General features: G+C 33.8%; 1 protein-coding gene across 12 annotated transcripts in view; it reads right to left on the reverse strand.

Moving 5' to 3' along the window:
* The window catches only part of SUCO (SUN domain containing ossification factor), a 78473-nt gene that overhangs the window by 15914 nt on the left and 40048 nt on the right, over window positions 1-22511 (reverse strand). For 5 of the 12 annotated variants that reach the window (XR_010157304.1, XR_010157300.1, XM_054673178.2 and 2 more), the window contains 10 exons: window positions 21905-22012; window positions 20280-20385; window positions 18350-18370; window positions 18090-18145; window positions 17520-17611; window positions 16642-16707; window positions 10835-10903; window positions 9973-10063; window positions 5966-7132; window positions 4820-4907 (listed from right to left, as the gene is read on the reverse strand). Coding sequence is in view for 9 of the 12 variants with exons in the window: in XM_054673178.2 (XP_054529153.1) it covers window positions 4820-4907; window positions 5966-7132; window positions 9973-10063; window positions 10835-10903; window positions 16642-16707; window positions 17520-17611; window positions 18090-18145; window positions 18350-18370; window positions 20280-20385; window positions 21905-22012 (1864 nt within the window). In the remaining 3 variants the exon portion in view is untranslated. The remainder of the gene's footprint in view (window positions 1-4819; window positions 4908-5965; window positions 7133-9972; window positions 10064-10834; window positions 10904-16641; window positions 16708-17519; window positions 17612-18089; window positions 18146-18349; window positions 18371-20279; window positions 20386-21904; window positions 22013-22511) is intronic. The other 7 variants (XR_010157302.1, XM_063811465.1, XM_003308604.7 and 4 more) reach the window with 3 other exon arrangements.

Genomic DNA, 22511 nt, shown 5'->3' on the forward strand with positions numbered 1-22511 from the left:
AATGGAACCAAGTTGGAAAACATGCTGCAGGGTATTATCCACAAGAACTTCCCCAACCTAGCAAGGCAGGCCAACATTCAAATTCAGGAAATACACAGAACACCACAAAGATACTCCTCGAGAAGAGCAACTCCAAGACACATAATTGTCAGATTCACCAAAGTTGAAATGAAGGAAAAAATCTTAAGGGCAGCCAGAGAGAAAGGTCGGGTTACCCACAAAGGGAAGCCCATCAGACTAACGGCGGATCTCTCAGCAGAAACTCTACAAGCCAGAAAAGAGTGGAGGCCAATATTCAACATTCTTGAAGAAAAGAATTTTCAACCCAGAATTTCATATCCAGCCAAACTAAGCTTCATAAGTGAAGGAGAAACAAACTGCTTTACAGACAAGCAAACGTGAGATTTTGTCACCACCAGGCCTGCCTTACAAGAGCTCCTGAAGGAAGCACTAAAAGTGGAAAGGAACGATCGGTACCAGCCACTGCAAAAACATGCCAAATTGTAAAGACCATCAAGGCTAGGAAGAAACTGCATGAACTAACGAGCAAAATAACCAGCTAACATCATAATGACAGGATCACATTCACATATAACAATATTAACCTTAAATGTAAATGGGCTAAACGCTCCAATTAAAAGACACAGACTGGCAAATTGGATAGTCAAGACCCATCAGTGTGCTGTATTTAGGAGACCCATCTCATGTGCAGAGACACACACAGGCTCAAAATAAAGGGATGGAGGAAGATCTACCAAACAAATGGAAATCAAAAAAAAGCAGGGATTACAATCGTAGTCTCTGATAAAACAGACTTTAAACCAACAAAGATCAAAAGAGACAAAGAAGGCCATTACATAATGGTAAAGGGATCAATTCAACAAGAAGAGCTAACTATCCTAAATACATATATGCACCCAATACAGGAGCACCCAGATTCATGAAGCAAGTCCTTAAAGACCTACAATGTACAATGAGACTCAGACTCCCACACAATAATGGGAGACTTTAACACCTCACTGTCAACATTCGACAGATCAACAAGACAGAAAGTTAACAAAGATATCCAGGACTTGAACTCAGCTCTGCACTGAGCCAACTTAATAGATATCTACAGAACTCTCCACCCTAAATCAACAAAATATACATTCTTCTCAGCACCACAAAATTATTCCAAAATTGACCACATAGTTGGAAGTAAAGCACTCCTCAGCAAATGTAAAAGAACAGAAATTATAACAAACTGGCTCTCAGACCACAGTGCAATCGAATTAGAACTCAGGATTAAGATACTCACTCAAAACTGCTCAACTACATGGAAACTGAACAATCTGCTCCTGAATGACTACTGGGTACATAATGAAATGAAGGCAGAAATAAAGATGTTCTTTGAAACCAATGAGAACAAAGACACAACATACCAGAATCTCTGGGACACATTTAAAGCAGTGTGTACAGGGAAATTTATAGCACTAAATGCCCACAAGACAAAGTAGGAAAGATCTAAAATTGATACCCTAACATCACAATTAAAAGAACTAGAGAAGCAAGAGCAAACCATTCAAAAGCTAGCAGAAGGCAAGAAATAACTAAAATCAGAGCAGAACTGAAGGAGATAGAGACACAAAAAACCCTTCAAAAAAAAAAATCAATAAATTCAGGAGCTGGTTTTTTGAAAAGATCAACAAAATTGATAGACCACTAGCAAGACTAATAAAGAAGAAAAGAGAGAAGAATCAAATAGACGCAAAAAAAAGGATTAAGGGGATATCACCACCAATCCCACAGAAATACAAACTACCATCAGAGAATACTATAAACACCTCTACGCAAATAAACTAGAAAATCCAGAAGAAATGGATAAATTTCTGGACACATACACCCTCCCAAGACTAAACCAGGAAGAAGTTGAATCTCTGAATAGACCAATAACAGGCTCTGAAATTGAGGCAATAATTAATAGCCTACCAACCAAAAAAAGTCCAGGACCAGACAGATTCACAGATGAATTTTACCAGAGGTACAAAGAGGAGCTGGTACCATTCCTTCTGAAACTGTTCCAATCAACAGAAAAAGAGGGAATCCTCCCTAACTCATTTTATGAGGCCAGCACCATTCTGATACCAAAGCCTGGCAGAGACACAACAAAACAAGAGAATTTTAGACCAATATCCCTGATGAACATTGATGCAAAAATCCTCAATAAAATACTGGCAAACCGAATCCAGCAGCACATCAAAAAGCTTACCCACCACGATCAAGTTGGCTTCATCCCTGGGATGCACGGCTGGTTCAACACATGGAAATCAATAAATGTAATCCATCATATAAACAGAACCAAACACAAAAATCACATGATTAACTCAACAGATGCAGAAAAGGCCTTTGACAAAATTCAACAACCCTTCATGCTAAAAACTCTCAATTAACTAGGTATTGATGGGATGTAGCTCAAAATAATAAGAGCTATTTATGACAAACCCACAGCCAATATCATACTGAATGGACAAAAACTGGAAGCATTCCCTTTGAAAACTGGCACAAGACAGGGATGCCCTCTCTCACTCCTATTCAACATAGTGCTGGAAGTTCTGCCCAGGGCAATCAGGCAGGAGAAAGAAATAAAGGGTATTCAATTAGGAAAAGAGGAAGTCAAATTGTCCCTGTTTGCAGATAACATGACTGTATATTTAGAAAACCCCATCGTCTCAGCCCAAAATCTCCCTAAGCTGATAAGCAACTTCAGCAAAGTCTCAGGATACAAAATCAATGTGCAAAAATCACAAGCATTCCTATACACCAATAACAGACAAACAGAGAGCCAAATCATGAGTGAACTCTCATTCACAATTGCTTCAAAGAGAATAAAATACCTAGGAATCCAACTTAAAAGGGATGTGAAGGAACTCTTCAAGAACTACAAACCACTGCTGAAGGAAATAAAGGAAGACACAAACAAATGGAAGAACATCCCATGTTCATGGATAGGAAGAACCAATATCGTGAAAATGGCCATACTGCCCAAGGTAATTTATAGATTCAATGCTATCCCCATCAAGCCACCAATGACTTTCTTTACAGAATTGGAAAAAACTACTTTAAAGTTCATAAGGAACCAAAAAAGAGCCCACATTGCCAAGACAATCCTAAGGAAAAAGAACAAAGCTGGAGGCATCATGCTACCTGACTTCAAACTATACTACAAGGCTACAGTAACCAAAAGAGCATGGTAATGGTACCAAAACAGAGATATAGACCAATGGAACAGAACAGAACCCTCAGAAATAATACCACACATCTACAACCATCTGATCTTTGACAAACCTGACCAAAACAAGAAATGGGGAAAGGATTCCCTATTTAATAAATAGTGCTAGGAAAACTGGCTAGCCATATGTAGAAAGCTGAAACTGGATCCCTTCCTTACACCTTATACAAAAATTAATTGAAGATGGATTAAAGACTTAAATGTTAGACCTAAAACCAGAAAAACCCTAGAAGAAAACCTAGGCAATACCATTCAGGACATAGGCATGGGCAAGGACATCATGACTAAAACACCAAAAGCAATGGCAACAAAAGCTGAAATTGACATATGAGATCTAATTAAACTAAAGAGCTTCTGCACAGCAAAAGAAACTACCATCAGAGTGAACAGGGAACCTACAGAATGGGAGAAAATTTTTGCAATCTACTCATCTGACAAAGGGCTAATATCCAGAATCTACGAAGAACTGAAATTTACAAGAAAAAATCAAACAACCCCATCAAAAAGTAGGGAAAGGATATGAACAGACACTTCTCAAAAGAAGACATTTATGCAGCCAACAGACACATGAGAAAATGCTCATCATCACTGGTCATCAGAGAAATGCAATTCAAAACCACAATGAGATACCATCTCACACCAGTTAGAATGGCAATCATTAAAAAGTCAGGAAACAACAGGTGCTGGAGAGGATGTGGAGAAATAGGAACACTGATACATTGCTGGTTGGACTGTAAACTAGTTCAACCATGGTGGAAGACAGTGTGGCGATTCCTCAGAGATCTAGAACTAGAAATACCATTTGACCCAGCAATCCCATTACTGGGTATATACCCAAAGGATTATAAATCATGCTGCTATAAAGACACATGCACACGTATGTTTACTGTGGCACTATTCACAATAGCAAAGACTTGGAACCAACCCAAATGTCCAACAATGATAGACTGGATTAAGAAAATGTGGCACATATACAGCATGGAATACTATGCAGCCATAAAAAAGGATGAGTTCATGTCCTTTGCAGGGACATGGATGAAGCTGGAAACCATCATTCTGAGCAAACTATCACAAGGACAGAAAACCAAACACTGCACATTCTCACTCATAGGTGGGAATTGAACAATGAGAATACTTGGACACAGGGTGGGGAACATCACACACCAGGGCCTGTCGTGGGGTGGGGGGAGGGGGGAGGGATAGCATTAGGAGATATACCTAATATAAATGACGAGTTAATGGGTACAGCAGCAGCACACCAACATGGCACTTGTATACATATGTAACAAACTTGCACATTGTGCACATGTACCCTAGAACTTAAAAGTATAATTTAAAAAAAAATTAAATAAATAAATCTTTCTCTAGAGAAGATAATGATGCTAATAGCTATGTAACTTTCCAAACATGACATCATATTAATATAACAGGCTTAAACACCAGCTAGCAGGGGGAAAAAGTGAAACTACAATACTTACTGTTTACCAGTGAGATCCTACAGAATTCAGTGGAAATTTATATAAAAAGTAAATAAGGGATGTAGAAACCAACCTGCTCCTCTGCTATTCTTGAAGTATTCTGAAGTTTCACGATTGTTTTATTGAAAGCCTTTTGCATTTCTTCCATTTGTTTTCGGTACCTATGAAGTAAGAATTGGTCTAAATCAGCTTTAATTTCTTACTTATTCCACTTAGTAATGGAAACATACTTCTGATTTTGATATATGAGACAAATCTATTTTTCTTAAAGTGACTCTTATTCAGGCCTATGCAATACAATTCTATTTATCTTCTGCTATGTAAAATTTAGTAATTTCTGTGGTTCCCTTGGGATGCAGATGGAGGTAGGGAAAAGTAAGAGCAGGTATGGGGTAGCTAAGTGGGCATGTCACACATGAACACACACACACACATGATTAGCCAATTAATTCTATGTATGGATTAGAAAAATTTCCTACTTCAGATATAAGACTGCCTTGGTGACACCTTATTAGTGGCATTTCAATTTAAGAGATGTAAGAAAAGGTGGTGTTTCAGGAACTCTGGACACTTGTGCCTAGATGTTTGCAAAACGTTGGTAGAGAAGCCCTAAGGACAGACAATGGACACACAAAGGATAAAAAAAAAGAGTAAATAGGTTTAAAAAGCCAGGCCTGGTGTCTTAATGAATTGGCACTGTCTCTGGCACTTAAAAGCAGAAATTATTACAACTAGAACTAGGATGCCGAGACCTGTTTAAAAGAGAGCAAACTGCAAATGTGCCCAATCATCCAGTTCAGTCCATCTCTGTCTTCACTTATCTAAACTCGTAAGTGATATCTGGTCAAATTCCACTAAAAGCTTTAAGGTCTATATACTATCATTTTTTTCCATGAGCCCTCTGGGAATCAAGCAGAAAAGGTGGCTAAAGTTAAGCAACCGAAAAAAGGTGAAAGTGAGTATAGATAATTCAAACTTGTTGCCAGCCTAATAAAAGTGTTTTGTCACTGGAAAGTACTTTTAAAATTAAAAACAAAAAATCAATTCATTAAGGCACTGATCGGCATTCAAGTAGCTTTCTTTCTCTCTCTTGCTAAAATTGTGCTTACCTCTATTATATCATGAGATAATTAAATCCTCTCCTGTAATCACAGGTCATACTCTATGCTGCTTAACTCACTGTGTGAAGCTGACTGTGCTACTTCATAATAAAGCTTACCTTTGGCTAAGCTCCTCCAGATAGCGACCACTGAGAGACATGTTAACTTCTAAGGCTTTAATACGATTATTAAGTCTCATAAATACTGACTCCTTTTGGTTTGATCCATGTACAAGATTTCCATTAGCATATCCTAGATCTGTAGAATTTTGCAATTCAGCATAAAAATCTGTAGCTGTCCTCTGTAACCCTCTCAAAAGGGCATCTTCTGGAGACTGTTCTTCTTCTTTTACTTCAGGTAATGAAGAAGAATCCACAACAGAAATCAAAGTTTGCTTTGCTGTGTCAGCTATATTCATTTTGGCTTCCCCATCTTCATTGTCGGGTACAGTGGCTGTATTTATTGGTGGCACTATTGTTTCAGACAGCTTTGTGAAAATTTGCATGGAGTTCACATCTTCTTTTATAATATTATCCATTAACTCATTAACTTTATTTGTTTCATAGGTAATAGATGGTTTCTCTATAGAACTAAAGCTCTCAGACTTTTGTTCTGTTTCATTATCGATCTCAACAGAACTCTCTTGGGGAATCACTTGTGATGGTATATGTCCTGTCTCATATTCAACAGACTCAGATACTTCTATTTTAGGCAAGGGATTGATTTCTGGGGTAATATCTAAAAGAACAGACTGAGAAAGAGTTTGAGAATGGCTTGGTTCAAGTTCAACTGCATCTACAGTGTGATTCACCAAGTCATCCTGGTGCATACTACTACTTAAATCACCCAGAACAACAGTTTCAGCTTCCCTTTCTATATTCTTATTTTCCAATTCTCCACTCAGAGGTTGCAATACTGAAACATCTACTGATTCCGCAGGAAGTAGTAAGGGTGGTTGAGCTGACACAAGATAATCTTTTCCTTTACTCAAAGCAGTTCGGCTGCGCTGCCGATAAAGAGCAACTCTAACTGAACACCATTTATATATGTATTCTGAAAAACTAGAAATACAACAAATTGTGGTCAGTTCACTGCAAAATATTTGTGTCTCTGACTCAAACCAGGGTGATGATTCATCTTCCTGTTCACCGCTGCCCAGAAGGGTCACTGTAGATGGACTTGCCTCCTCTTCCTCCTCTTGAACTAACTGTACAATGGGACTCTCTTTTGGAGTATCTGGTGTTGACGGCTCCATGTCATGTGTGTGTACTTCAGTGGTTACATACCTAGAAATACATATATCATAATTATAAATCACTTACTTAGAAGTCTAAAGTTGAAATATGTTAAAGAAAAATAAATGTATCCATACAGAAGATAAAAGGTTGGAAATATAGAAGAAATTTGTTTTTGGATAAATGTTTCACCTACAAAACACTTCTATTATAAAAACAAATACTGCTCAGAAATGATAAGAGAAATACTATTTATCAAGTGACTAGCCAGATGACTCAAACCACCATATTTACCATATCAAACTTGCTTTCTTTTAATCTGTTTAAGAATTGTTTCTAAGTGAATACTTCCATTCACTGAATGTAGTGTTCCTTTCCTCTCATAAATATTCACTGAATCTTTACAAGCTTCACTATCCCTTACACATCAGAAATTAAGCCAACTAAGAGCTAGCTTAATAAACTAGCTTAAATAAGGTCCAGAGCTAAAACTAGAATCTAGGATTCTTAATATTTATGAGTGCACTTTGTACTTGAATACCCTATTTTCAAAAGGCAGCTAGGTTGGTCTCAAACATAATTTTTCTAAGAATGATTTGAGGAACTCCAATACAGCATTAAACACACACACACACACACACACACGCACACACACACCTACACACATAGGATTATCTACTTTAAGGACAAGAAACATATCTCCCTTCCTGAAATAATTTTGCTATCATCTAGGCTAATCTTCTAAGCCAAATACCTAACCACTTTAATAACAATTCTGGCTTATGATATGCTAACAGTGCTGCTATTAAACTACTAGTGCCACTATTAATATTCTATCCCATTTTGAGGCTGTGGAGTATGTATGTGGCATACAGGAGAGCGGGGGGATGAAGCTTATGGGGACAGTGTTATAAATTATAATGCTTGTGATTCCTTCCAAGATAAAGATAGTTAATTACTGGGTGTAGCCTTATACATAAAAAGTCCAATATGAAAAAATATGATAATTTCAATACCAAAAATAATTATGCTCAAACACACATTTTCCCATTCTGAAAAATTACTAAGCATGCCAGGAAATGTCTTCAAATAAAGACTAATGTCACAATAGCAAAGACAGAAGAAAGTAATAAAATAGTATCTATGAGGTAGACTTTCATTTTGGTAGTAAAACAGTAAATGGACCAAATTAAAACATAATTAGACTACACTTCGGTAAATAAAAAGATATTTATAGCCATATATATTTAGTCTCTAATAATATTTCTTACATATTCAGGTAATATATTGCTTTTCTACCAAATAATTTATGACAGTAAAAACAAGTAATGTCTGAAGAAGGGGAGAGAGAAAAATTATATTGAATTTGGTAAAAAATACTAAATATAGATGTTATATCCCATCATACACACTGTAATCAGAAATATACTTTAAAAGTTTTTTCTCAAATTCACATGGCAAAACCTACTAAAACCTAGGAAAAGAAAATAAGTTGGCTTTCCGTAACTTTAACAGTGACATCCTATCATGGATTCCTTCATTTTCACATATTTGCTTCAAAAGATTACTTCAAAAGCATTAAAAAGAATTTAAGACAAACATGAAGAAATACTGAATAAGAAATTATGCAAAAATATCTATTAAAAAACTAATATGGAAAAATAAAAACTGCTACGTTAGCCTGTGACTATAGCTTTCAACAAATATTCCTATCTACTTGTGCATATATGTGTATGAAAGTGTGTACATATATATATAAAAAACCAAATCAGTTTTATTTAGTTTTGAAAAATACGACATAGCGTGTTGTTAACTGAAGAAACCTAGTTACAAAATCAGGAACAGCAATCACAGCTCCACATAATTAGAAACACCAAGAATGTCTCTATCCCCAATAGATTTCTTAGGTCCTTTTCGGAATCAATAACACATATGCTATATTTTCTAATTACCCAATAAATATCTCCAGTAACTTTCAGGATTAACACAGGATAATATAATTTTCTCACTATGCCTTTCAAAGCATCAAAATCTCATTTTTGAAATAGTATAGTTCTCAGGAATTGCAGTTCAAAGCATACCCACTGCAGGTCTCATTACATACTATCTTGAACTAAGTGGTTCATATTCAAATATCTTGTACTCTTTAAGTAGAGTTGTTCTAAGATAAAGGATTTGCAAAGTTTTGTAGGGAGTGTATCTAATGAAATATACATAAATTAAGTCTACAATAACTACCTGATTATCCAAATCATTATAAGCTTATTATTTATTATAGGTAAGAAGTAGAGGTACCAACAAAAGTAACCACCTCTGGCAGAAAAGACAAAAAAGGTAAAAGATATATTATATCTATTACCTATTTAGATACATCCCTGCCCAAAGTGTCCCCACTGCAACCTGGGGAAAGGCCTACATGATTCAGAGAAATGGAACAGTTAAGAGCTTGCTGTGTGGCAAACACATTATTCAAGAACCACTGCTCTAGGTATTTTGGTAGCTTTCTAGGGATACCACAGATCAATGCTTTTAAACTTGAACTTAATAAAAAAAAAGGGGGGGGCCTTTAAAATTTGTCCTCAAGCCTATACCTGCAGAGTAAGGTCAATTATTTGCAGTATGGAAAAGAGTCACTGTTGTGAATAATGAAAGTAATATATAATACCCCCCCCAAAAAAAGTTTGATCTGAATTATATTCCCAGTATGCATATACACTAATGGGAAGAAGCAACTCAGAGATTTTCTAAGTGGCCACAGAATGTCTATCCTATGATTCAGAGCTCTCAACAGGTAATCATTTCACACACAAATCACAAGTTCCTTTTTTTATACTAATATACTTATCTCTCCATTGTAACAAAATTCTATTTAATATCACATTATAACTTACTCAGGAGATGGAACAGGAGTTGAAACAGGAGTTGATTCAGGCATTTTAGGTGCAGCTGTGGCAGTGGCATTCTCAGATATACTTTTATTTCCTATTTTAAGAAAGATGCCCAATGTTGAGTTCAATTTTAAAAGCTGTACCATGAAAATATTTTACTAAAACAAATTTCTTGGAAGAGAAGAAAAAAGCCAAATAGGTTTGCTACTGCAGACTTTTTCTTAAAAAATCAAAGTTCTTTTAGGAAGAAATGATCATATAAGATCACAAGTAATATATATTGTTTCTCAATTTCTCAGATAATTAAATCAAGTCAGGTGACTATGAATGTTGTGTAACCTTACGTGATTAATATGCCTTCTAGATACTGAAAGAGTTGTTAAATGAGAGGAAATAAATGAGTCATTTTAAGTGTTCACTTGGATCTAAGCATTTTTTAAAAAAACAAAAAGGCAAGACTGTTTCTTCTTGCCAAAAATATTATCATCTGCCATTCTCTAAGGAAAAGATGGCTTTCTAAATCAAGTAGCTATTTAACACATAAAAGAATAACATACTTGAAGTACCATTAGGACATCAAAATCTCGGTAAAGAGATAAGGAATAAAATCATTGCTATTAATATTAGAGCTAGGAGAAGTCAAAAGGCAAATTCATAAGTTTTATATAGACAGTATTCTTTTATAAAACAGAACTTGTGAAATTCAAATAAACAATGAATAATAAAGATTGGTAAGTTCCTCTGAATTATTTCTATATTTCTAAATGTAAACAATCAAATTTTCTTAACTCATTACTTGATTTTCCTAAATATAAGGATCCCTGGAGTACCAGCTATTTAAAAGACCCATAAAATGATTAGGTACCTTCTGTCAGGTCTTCAGTTTTTGCTCCCAGAATATTAGCAGCAATATTCACCATATTTAGAATGGCATCTAAAACAAAATTCAATCAGAAAAAGTACCAAATACCTAAATATTCTAATATAAATTAATATCAGATAGTCAAAAAATCATTTAGAATGATCTTTTGCATTTTTTGACTGGTTACTTTTGTATTCACCTCACAACTAAAGTCCAATATAGGACACAAATAAATTTTAGCCAAAAGTGTAAAGCATGTATCTAAATTTTTATGTTCAAAAGGAATTTTATATGTAAATATACTTTTCTTTTTGGAGACGGAGTCTTGCTCTGTTGCCCAGGCTGGAGTGCAGTGGTGCAATCTCGGCTCACTGCAACAACCTCTGCCTCCCAGGTTCAAGCAATTCCCCTGCCTCAGCCTCCTGAGTAGCTGGGACTACAGGCACATGATGCCACGTCCAGCTAATTTTTTGTATTTTAGTAGAGACAGGGTTTCACTGTGTTGCCCAGGCTGCTCTCAAACTCCTGAGCTCAGGAAATCTGCCCACCTCAGCCTCTCAAAGTGCTAGGATTACAGCCGTTAGCCACCGCGCCTGGCCTTATATATACTTTTCTTGTAAAACTTCCCTAGACACTTTACCAAAACACTGTCTTCAGCATACTATAAACTCAAGTATAACTCAACATACAGTCTGTACTGGGACAGGAAAAAAAAATGTGATGACCAAAATTCTTATTTTACAGAAAAACCTATTTTTCTTTAAAAATTCTCTACAGTTTAAAATTTAAAAAAAGTGTAAAAAAGCAAATGCTTTTCCTACATTATGTGATTATCACAGGTAAAAACAAAACAGAGATTATCCAAAAAAAAGCAGAAAACATTTTCAATGATTAGCCTATCATATCTATGGTAATATGGTTAAATTCTAAATTGATATTGCATAGAATCAAATCTCTTTGATGACTTTAAAAAAACTCATTGACCAAAACAGCAATCTTTTTAAATCATAAAGCATACAAATTCTTTAGTTAATTGGTTGGGGACAGGTATGGGGCAGATTAATGAAAAGTCAAGGTCATAAAACAAAGTGTTGTAAAAAGCAATTTGCATACCTGCTAACCCTACTTCTCTTTTGAAGGAGGATATTTACATGAAAAAAGTGGTACAAACCTCAATATCTACATAGATATATTTATACAGGAGCATAACAAAATATCAGAACTCCATAAAAAATGGTACTGGGAATAGAAGACCTTCCTTCCAGTAATGTGATGTAATTTCAAGTGAAATTAACTTTCATTCCCAGTCTAACCTTTGAAATTCCACTAGAAGTTAATTCTTTGGTATCAGATACTCCTACTATTAAAATACTAAGATCTGGCAGGGGCTACATATTAATCATCATACATTATTTCTGTCTTAATCTCCCTTCCTAAAGCGATCCACAGAGTATTCATCATATTTTCAATGAAAACCAGAGATGTGAAAAGTAGAAAAGGATCTAAGAGAGAAAAATCTACTACATCAGGAAGGTTGCAAGTAAACCAAAGAGTGCTGCCTGGAGCTCATCCTGTAAATATATGCTTCAAGATGGGAGAAATAGTAGCAGATTTCAAACTGCTTTAAAGTGATAGCTAGGAATCAGCCATAATGTTGATCTTCACGAAATTATGTGTATACGCTGAAAGTCAACAAAGCAGTGGTACTTTGTTTCTAATCATTACTGTAACACACAAAGGCTCAATATTTGCCATTTTAAAATGTTTAAATAACATTTTTAATATTGCCCTTTGACCTGGCAAACTGATAAACAGAAGTGGCCTTAATTCTTACTTAAGCTAAAGAGATGCTGCGGTATGAGATAACAAAAATGGAAACTCCGTATTCCCTCATAAACCAAGATGAAGTCTGGAATGGAAACTGTTATTTCCTCATACACCCTTTATAATGCCAACCAATACTGCAATATTATTTATGATGCCCCACCTACACTGCCACCTATAGTCAAAACTGACTGCTTCACAAAACCCAAATTGTGCAATCAACAGTTTATATACTTTGTTTCAAAGTGAGATCTTATATGAGATTTCGAATTTTTTGACATTCATTATTAAATAATTCAAGAAGATAATGTGTTAATCTGTGTAAAGAAAGTAGCTTTACAGTATTATTTCTGAACCTAAATTTTAACACCAGTACCTACAATAAAGATCCTTCTATTCACCCTTTTAAAATATTATTTATTATCATCATTTCAGGAAACGTGGTAACAAAAGCAAAATTTAGCAAATTTCTTCTCAGCCCATTTAACCTAAAATAATTTTCCCATGTTTACAGAACATTGCCTAATGTATCTTTTTTGTCTTTTGAGAGAAGGCAGAATTGTGAATATTCTATTCTATTTTCAATTTGTATCTAAACACATGATAGTTTGTATACACCATGATTATCTGGCCATTAAAAAACTTTCAGAATAGACTAAAATAACATCTTTGAATATAATTGCCAAACTAGAGATAAAAATCCCTAATTTCTCCTGGATTAGTCAACTTTTAAATTTTTGAATTGGGCAACTTATTCATCCCGCCTCATTCCTTTAGGAATAAAATGCTCCTAATATTTGGTCCTAAAGACCAAATATCTCCATATTATTTACTCAGTCTTCAGTGCTCCAATGTCTCTTTTTGATAAAGAAAACAAACATTTTTCCAGGCTGCTGAAGTTGAAGAGTTTATATAAATACAACAGAAGATAAACCAACAAAAAAAGACTTCCTCCTATGTGTACTATCTCTGAAGCATGCCCACATTTTCTAGGAAAATGGTCCTTCTAGGATCTACTTTTTTTCCACAAAAAATACTTGAGAAGTAAAAACTACATTTTCTCTTCAACATGCACATGCACCTATCTCCCTTTAGCAGATAGGGTGATTTTAACAAAAACAAAAACCACATATTTAAGAGCAAAGGCAGACCTGCGCCAATATCAAAGTAGGCAGAGGTCTGGCAAATTCACATGACAAAGAACAAGAAAATCAGAGTGATATGGGGAAATCTTGTTGATGTAAAAGATTTAAATGTTTTAGTTCAAGAATGTAAACAAAAGAATCAGGAAGCCATACACACAAAGCCAAGAATGCTGCTCTAAGATAACAGCTTCTCCCTTTTTAGTAGTTAAGTAAATTATATATCAAGAATGTTTATGCAATGTGGATGCTCTTTGACATCCAACTCTCAGCACAGGCAAAGTATTCTGGTGACATATTTCCTATAACTAGTAACTACTTGAGAGCAAAAAGAAAAGGAGTTTCTATTAAGATTAAAGACAATTCTAGCTTGTGGATACTATGTACACATTAAAAACAAGAAAAAAAACTAGTTTCAAAATGGGCCAATTTCAAGCTAATTTAGAAAGCAGTGATGATTATAGTCAAACTCAAGACATTCTTGTGCCAAAGACCAGTTCTTTGAATCGGAACTACTGAAGTTCTGATTCCACTTTATTATTTACTTCTTCAAGTTATACCACCTTGGAGGCTATAGCTAATTCAGTCCCAAACTTCAGAGAAGAGTAGAAGGACACAGATACAGAAGGCAGCAGTGTTAGGCCAAGTCTATAAAGTTTTATGACAATAAAGTCTTATCACTCAGCTCTTACTGCCTCTCTTGTTCTAAAACTTCAGGAGGTGGAGATCATTTTAAATCTCATTTTAGAGACTCAGCTGACATCCTCCCACCCATCTTATCTCACTGTATAAATTCTTTCAATACCTAGAACACTGGAAGATAACCTCGCCCTCCCAGAGATCTGTAAAAGGAAAATTAAGTGATATACCTTCAAGGAGAAAGATCCAAACAGAAGTATCTAAACAAGATTCTATGTCTAATTAATTGATATACTGATCAGAGACATGAATACAAACAGGGAAATGTCTTCCCCTGATATATGATTAGGTTTTTGTTTTGTTTTGTTTTTGAGACAGAGTCTCACTCTGTCCCCCAGGCTGGAGTGCAGTGGTGTGATCTCAACTCACAGCAACCTCCGCCTCCTGGGTTCAAGCGATTCTCCTGCGTCAGCCTCCGGAGTAGCTGGGATTATAGGCGCACGCCACCATGCTTGGCTAATTTTTGTATTTTTAGTAGAGATGGGGTTTCACCATGTTGGCCAGGCTGGTCTCAAACTCCTGACCTCAGGTCATCCGCCTATCTAGGCCTCCCAAAGTACTGGGATTACAAGCATGAGCCGCTGTGCCTGGCCTCTGGTTAGGTTTTAATGGCATCTAGAAGTTAACCACATAGGAAGATATAGCAATAAAATCCAGAATGTCAACACACTTTTCCTTTATCTGAAACTACAATAAGACATTATTTCCTTAAGGTGTCCTCGTTTTTCCAGTACCTACCAGAAGCTAGAGATCTTTTAGTATGGGGCTATTTTCTGACCCCATAAAATAATAATGCTTCCGCAGAGCTAATTCAACATTACTGAGCTACATAAATGGCAGAATAATGACTACTATGTAACATATAAAATGCAAATTAAGGGAAACAAAAACATTAATATCCAGACAGATAAGACATTTCTTTCACTCCTAAAAAATACATTACATAGCAGTGAATAAGACTTATTTTTATATCAATAACTAGATAGCTAGGAATCCTATTTAAAAGTAATCACTAATATCTAGGAAGTCAGAAGCCTAGCAATAAAGTAAAACAAAATATACTGAACTGATATGTAATAAAGTTGAATATTACTTTGTAATCACAAAAGATTTTCCTTCTACAGGTATTTTTAACACTCTTTTTCCCATCCCCTAAAAAGTCCACTGAGGTCTATACTCTTCTATGGAGGGGGAAGAAGGCAAGGAAGGCAAGGAAGGCAGGAAGAGAAAGAAAAGAAAGGAAAAGAAAGAAAAGGCTAGAAGGAGAGATGAAAGAGGTAATTTTAACTCTATATACTGTGGCTACACAAAATATCAACCTAAGTATTTAGACTACTGGTTGAATAGCTAAAAAACTTACAAAGTCAATGTTCACAGACATCGGTATTCAACAATTCAATTCACTAAGAGCAAAAAGTGACAAGCACACGCAACTAGTCTTCTATTTTACTAAGATTTGTTTTTATTAAATTTTATTAATAATTTTCAAATAAAAAGAAAACTACTTGTAGTTAATTTTACATTTTTCAGAAATAATCAAAAACATCATTGAAATATACCTACACAGAATCTAACCATGAAAAATAAAGTGTCAGTCAGGTAATGGTCTTTCCAGTAGTCTCCTTAGTGAGCCTACCACTAGGTTGGGATTCGACTTTGGAATAACAACAAACTAAAGCACCAGTATTATATCTTATTCATTGTTTCTTAGTTTACAAAGAGTATATTATTACTAGTATTCTTATTGGTATTCATTATCATGATGGTAGGAGCACCCTTTATATTTTGTAACTAAATGGCAAACTAACCATACCCATAGATTAACTGTGGTATGACTGTTTTAATAATTCTTTCCCCAAGAAAATCCATAGCCCTTTCTTCACTATAAGGAATCTGTCCCAAAATGTCAGCGCCTAATTAGAGTAGAAGAAACACCTTTATTATGATTGCATTTGTCTCTCTCCTCTTTCTTTTCATATATTCTTATCGCATTTCTATAAAAATACTTTTCAAAAGACAGTATCTTTTATTTCAACTCAAAGTTCAACACTGGGAGAATTCTCCTCAACCATACCATGACAAAATGTCCATGTGTGTCAGAATGAAAAAATAGTAGAATGAATAGAAAATCCTCAAAATACTCACTTGTAGCAGAACCAAGAAGATTTTTTGAGGATTTATCCTCTCCAGTATTATAATCCAGTGGATAATCTGTTAAAAAAGAAAATAAAAGTAATTATGCTGAGATCTAGCTCCAATGGTAACATATTTAAAAGCTCAAATTATGTCCTGTCAAAGTCAGCTGACATTTAAAACATTTTATGATAAATATGAATCATATATCTAAAACATGTTCACAAAAAGCATGTAAGATTAAGAAACCATTTAACAAACAAATATAAACCAAGGAAAATAACTGTAATGCTTACCAAAATTTTAACCACATTTATAAGACGTTTTTATTCAAGCTTTCAATATACTTTACCAACTCTTAGTCAATGTCTTCATTTCACTCTTGAGAAAATTTAGATTGTTCAAACAATAGTTTAACACATCTTAAAATAAGGACTTAAAGAGGAAATGGAGAGTGTCATAAAACTTTCCTCTAACTCTTTAGAGTCACAGGATTTCTCAATGGCTCACAGGAAGCCAAAATGTGCTTGCTCTTAGGCTCATGGGAAATCACAGGCATTAAAGCTCATTTCTACTATTTCAGTATCTTGTGAGTTTAACAGATTTTTGGCCCTGGCATAGGGATATAATCATAATTTATACCATTAATGTTATAGAAGGGAGTTTCAGTTACAAATAAGTGATAGATAAGCTTGGAAAGCAATACGAATACAAAGCAATCATATTAGAAAACAGATTTAAGTAAAAGTTGATTAGAGTTAAAAACAACAAAACAAAAGCCTGAAGACAACAGTCATACTGATTTAAGTAAGCTATACTCCCCCATTACTATTCGATTTTTAAAAAGTAAAAAAAATATACCTAACAGTCATCTGTTTGATGTCACTTACCATAGTCCTCATCAAATAGTTCCTGGCGTTCTGAGTGATACTGGGAATCAGCAATTTCTTCATATTCTTCCACCATGCTAGTGCCAAATACCCTATCAACAACAATTTCATTAAAGACTTCCAAAACAAAACACTCGTTAAGACTAATCTCTTCACAATAAATGACAAACATCAACTTTGGTCATATTTTGAGGGCCACTGGCTTTTGGACTCAAAAATAATGGCTGCTCCTTACATTTAAGTCATCTACTGTTTCAATTAAAATGTAAAACTAATCTATTTAAGGTATTTAAATGGATGAGTTTTCATATCAGTCTAAAACGTTTCTGTGTATTATCATCATGGCAAAATAGCAAGCAAGTTAAAACAAATATACAAAATGAGGTTTTTTTTTTAAAAGAGGATATTTTGACATTTTTCCAAAATGCATTCAAAAGAAAGGTTTCACAGTTTTTATTTCTATGGTATTAACTCACGTAAGAGAAAATTATTTCTTCACTTTAAATATATCGAAAATTTTGTATATCAATTTTTTAAAAAGCTCAATAAATGTATTTTGTTCTGCATTACCTTATAAGGCTTAATGGACAAAAGTGCTCTGATCCAAAATGTGATAGCAACTCAACCTAAAGAATAAAAGCACATAAAATGGGAAGCCAGCAGAGAGCATGTAAGATTATCTAACAATATACTCAGTTTTTTCATTATAACATTTCTAAACATTTCTATAAAGTCCTTATTTTTCCCGAAATCAATACTTGTAAAGTTTTTGTAATGCATTAATATGCCATGCCCTGTTATTTAATAGTGCAAAAGAGAAGGTTGCTAACCTTTATGTACTTGATGAACATCTGAAGCAAGAGAAAGGAAAAGAAAAAGAAATCAGTTCCAAAGTCTAGACATCATGCAATAAGCATCTTTAAATATTTGTAAATTATGTTGTATAAAGTATAGAGAGTAATGTCATGTGATGGATAACACTGTAGTATTCTTAATTCCTTGCAGAAATAAAAGCAATGATTTAAATTTTTGCCATCACTACCTGAGAGTATAATCTAAATGATTGCAATGAAATAAATTAACTTTAAGGTTATAAGTTAACTAATCTACAAGCCATTGCTGTTATTTTATATAGCTGTTAGATAGAAAGCATTCTAAAAGCAATTAATAAACAGTATCTAGAAACAATCTTTTACTTTAAGTATTACAGACATGTATCAAGTATATATCCATATATGGATTTATATATTGATATATATGCACATATACATATATGTTCTACACATATACATATTGATAACAGTCCATTATGAAATGATATTTATACTTTTATATACAACTTATTTCAGGGAAAGTATGAATTTTTGGTATGCTATGTTATTTCAAGTACAACTTACAGAAGTGGAAGATATATACCAATTGGCCTTTCGAATGTATGCTATTAAAAAGTAGTAGATTTGGGTGTAGTTATTTTAAGATAAGGAACATCCAGGTAAAAAACTTATATAACATTATTACTATAAAATGAAAATCAGAAAGTAATTTTTCTCTGCTTTTCATGAGCTGTAAGTAAATGTTTCTTGCTTTTAGACTCAATTCTACCAAAGAAAGTTTTTTATAAAACTAATATTTAAAATGCTGTATAATCTCCCACCATAAAAGGAACAAGGTGGAAAGTTTTATAAGGCATTCTTTATGTTTCCAATAAAATATCCTTCCAAAATTAAATACGATTTTATCACCTAGCAAATGATTTTTAACGTTTTTGTCTCTTCAGAGTGAAGAAAGTGTACTGTATAAAAAATTAAGTAATTGTTTCAGTACTCATTTTAGAAGGAATTGAAAACATTCCTTAATTTTTTTGAACTAATAATTTTGACTTAACTGAGAATATCAACTTTATTTTAAAAACAGAATTTAGCATTTTTATACTGAGATTAAGAATACTACAAGTTTACCTATTTATAGAAGTCAATTTAAAACATGCTTTAAAAAGAGATGGTAAAATCACAGAAGACAAAATTAGGTAGCTGTAAGTTCTCACATTTAAAGAAGAAAGGATAGAAATTAGAACTGCTGCCATTCCAAAAATGTCATAATATTAATTCAATAGTACTTTAAGGTATGGCTATAATTTTAAAGAAAAAAAAGAGGAAAGGAAGGAGTAAGAATTTTCCCTATTTTGTCTAACCCAATTCAAAAGTGATAATTTTACTTAATTAGTTGGTAGAAGCAGCAGTGGAAATATAGAACACCGGTGTTTAAAACTCTATTTTATTTGCAATTGGTACTTGGACACAGAATATTTCATCTGGCTATACAAAGAAAAAGACAAAAGCTGTAACAATGCCAAATAAGTGGACGTTAAAGATGAAATGGTCTAAGAATCAGAGTCTAACAAGAAATTACACCTGCTTTAAAGACTTCAGTGACCAGCAATGATTTCAGTTTCAAAATAGAAAGAAATATACTATGAAGATGACATTTTGCATAAAGACTCAAAAAACTTAAATAGTTATAATTTGGAATTTTATCAGGGCTATAAATAACAAAAAACTGGCCTAGGCTTCCAGCAATGCAAAAGGGAATGTAGCAATATTTGATTCATGAAATAATATACCCAAGTAAGAATTACCTATTAAGTGGTATAGTGTAGTCTATTTCTTAACTTTTCTGATTTCTAAAAAGATGAGGTGTATGAAGTGTGAATAACACGTATATTTTCATTATAGAACATAGTCCTGTATGTGTAAACATTACCTTGACATATTTTGCATACATCTGTTCATCTAAAGGGAAACTCTGTACATTCCGCTCATCTCTACCATGAAAAGTACCCAGCTTAATCCACTTATTTGTTGGATATCTAAAAAATATAAGAAATATGTTATTTTTTAAAAATTATAAACCACATATTGAAAGGTTCTATCATATTTTCAAAATATAATTTTTTTCCTTTCCAGGTGAACACGCTGACTTAACAGTTTAATACATAAATACATACATTTAATACATTTTCTTTTCCAAATGAACTGACGGGTTTCTCTTTACCAGGAAAGAATGCCTTGAAAAATCACACCATTAACAAAAAGTAGGACCAGTACCACTTCTTGGGGTTTGGGAGGAGGTTTTATAAGAGAAAGTCACCAAGAGACTGTCTTGGAAGAAGGTGGCACAGCTCTTCACATACTGACATGTGTGTAATAATGTAAAGTATAAATACAAGTACTGGTGGAAAGAGAATGGGAAGAAAAAACTTTTAAAACCACATCTGAATTTGACATATCTATTCCCCTTTAAAGGAGACTTTGGTATTTAATATAAAAGTCTAAAACTATTATATCTGTTTACTGAAACATTATAAGAACTCCTCAAAATAATGAGCCCTCTCACCACGTTAAAAAAATACACTTTACTTATCAGAGCTGTGTATGTTCATTTGACATATAAGAAAATTGCAGCTGAGAGAAAAAGAAGTGAACTGAGCAAGGGTAGTGGCAGAATAACAGAATTCTCAAGAGGTCTTGAGAACCGATTTCAAAAACTGTATATATGCAGTGCTGAGTGTGAGGTGGAGGAAGAAACACCAAGGAAAACCCTTAATGATTAAATGACAAAATAACAGTTCCATAAAGAAACAGCATCCTACATGGCATATCGTGGACACTCAAAAACTATTTATGAAATGATTTAACATCTCTGTTGAACAAAAAATAATGTGTACACATTAAAAATGATACGTGTAAAAGACTAAAGAGTATTTCCAGGATGTAATAGTACATATTTTTATAGAATTAATAAATAAGTGCATAGTAAAGACTGGAAGAAATATATTAAAATGCTAATAAGGGCTATCTCTGGTTGACAAAATGCAGTTCTATTCCAAATTCCTCACAACATATATTTATTTCTTTTATAATCACACATGTACAAAAAAATTTTAGAATATATTTTAATAAAAATATACCTCATAAAGCACCTACACATGTATGTTTTTAACAACTTTTAAAAGAAATGTTTAGAAACAAGACAGCATAATGACTGCAAGTGAGGACTTTGAAGTCAAGAGTTGTAGTTCTGAATCTTGGTTCTAAAACTCACAAGTCATGTGACCTAGGCAAGGCACTTAATCTCCCCTTTTCTGTTTCCCCACATTATAAGAGAATAATATCATATGGTTATGTTTAAAGCATATGAGCTAATGAAGGTAAAAGGTAAGTGATTAACAAGAGCCTACAATACAGTCGTATTATCGTTGTTATTACAAACTGACCTTTAAAAAATAAATGGACTGAAGTCAAAATGTGACCCACTTTTTTGTTTTTTTGTTTTTCTTTTTTTCAGAGATCCAACATAGACCCTATAGAAACAGCTTTAGAATTTACCTGTCACTGATAGAAACCAGAAAATCTTTAGGAGTAGAAGAAAATAATTCATAATTTGCAATATCAAGCTGTTTTACTTGAATTGGTTCACAAAGTTCAATAACAAACCTTCAAAAAGAACAAAAGACAATTACTTAAACCAATCAAAATAACAGTTCATATTAAATATGACATTAACAGTTTCCATAAATTAGACTACCATTAAGAGTTACTCATTAAAATGTTAAGAGGAGGGTATGTAGCCTTAGTTGTCTATAAGAAGCATCTTTAAATACTTCCCAAAGGATACCATTAGTGGGGGGAAAAGACCTGTAAATAAAACAATATTGATTTTGCTCCATCATTTTTTTAAAAATTCCTTTTTTAGATAACACTCATTCTTGGAGAAGGGATGACTTTCTTAAGCACAGACAGTGATAGTGTAAAATGACTAGTCTAGAGGATAGTTTGGCATATACATTGTCTTAAAAAGTTATCATAGTCTTCGATTTAGTTCTTAGAAATTTATCTTAAGGATAAAAGGCTTCAGATGTCCACCTTTGTATATATATTTTGCTATATCAAGTACACACAGTCTATAAGGGCAGGGGGGGAAATCAAGTTAAAT

The sequence above is a fragment of the Pan troglodytes genome, chromosome 1 (genome assembly GCF_028858775.2).
Source record: "Pan troglodytes isolate AG18354 chromosome 1, NHGRI_mPanTro3-v2.0_pri, whole genome shotgun sequence".
NCBI lineage: Eukaryota > Metazoa > Chordata > Mammalia > Primates > Hominidae > Pan > Pan troglodytes.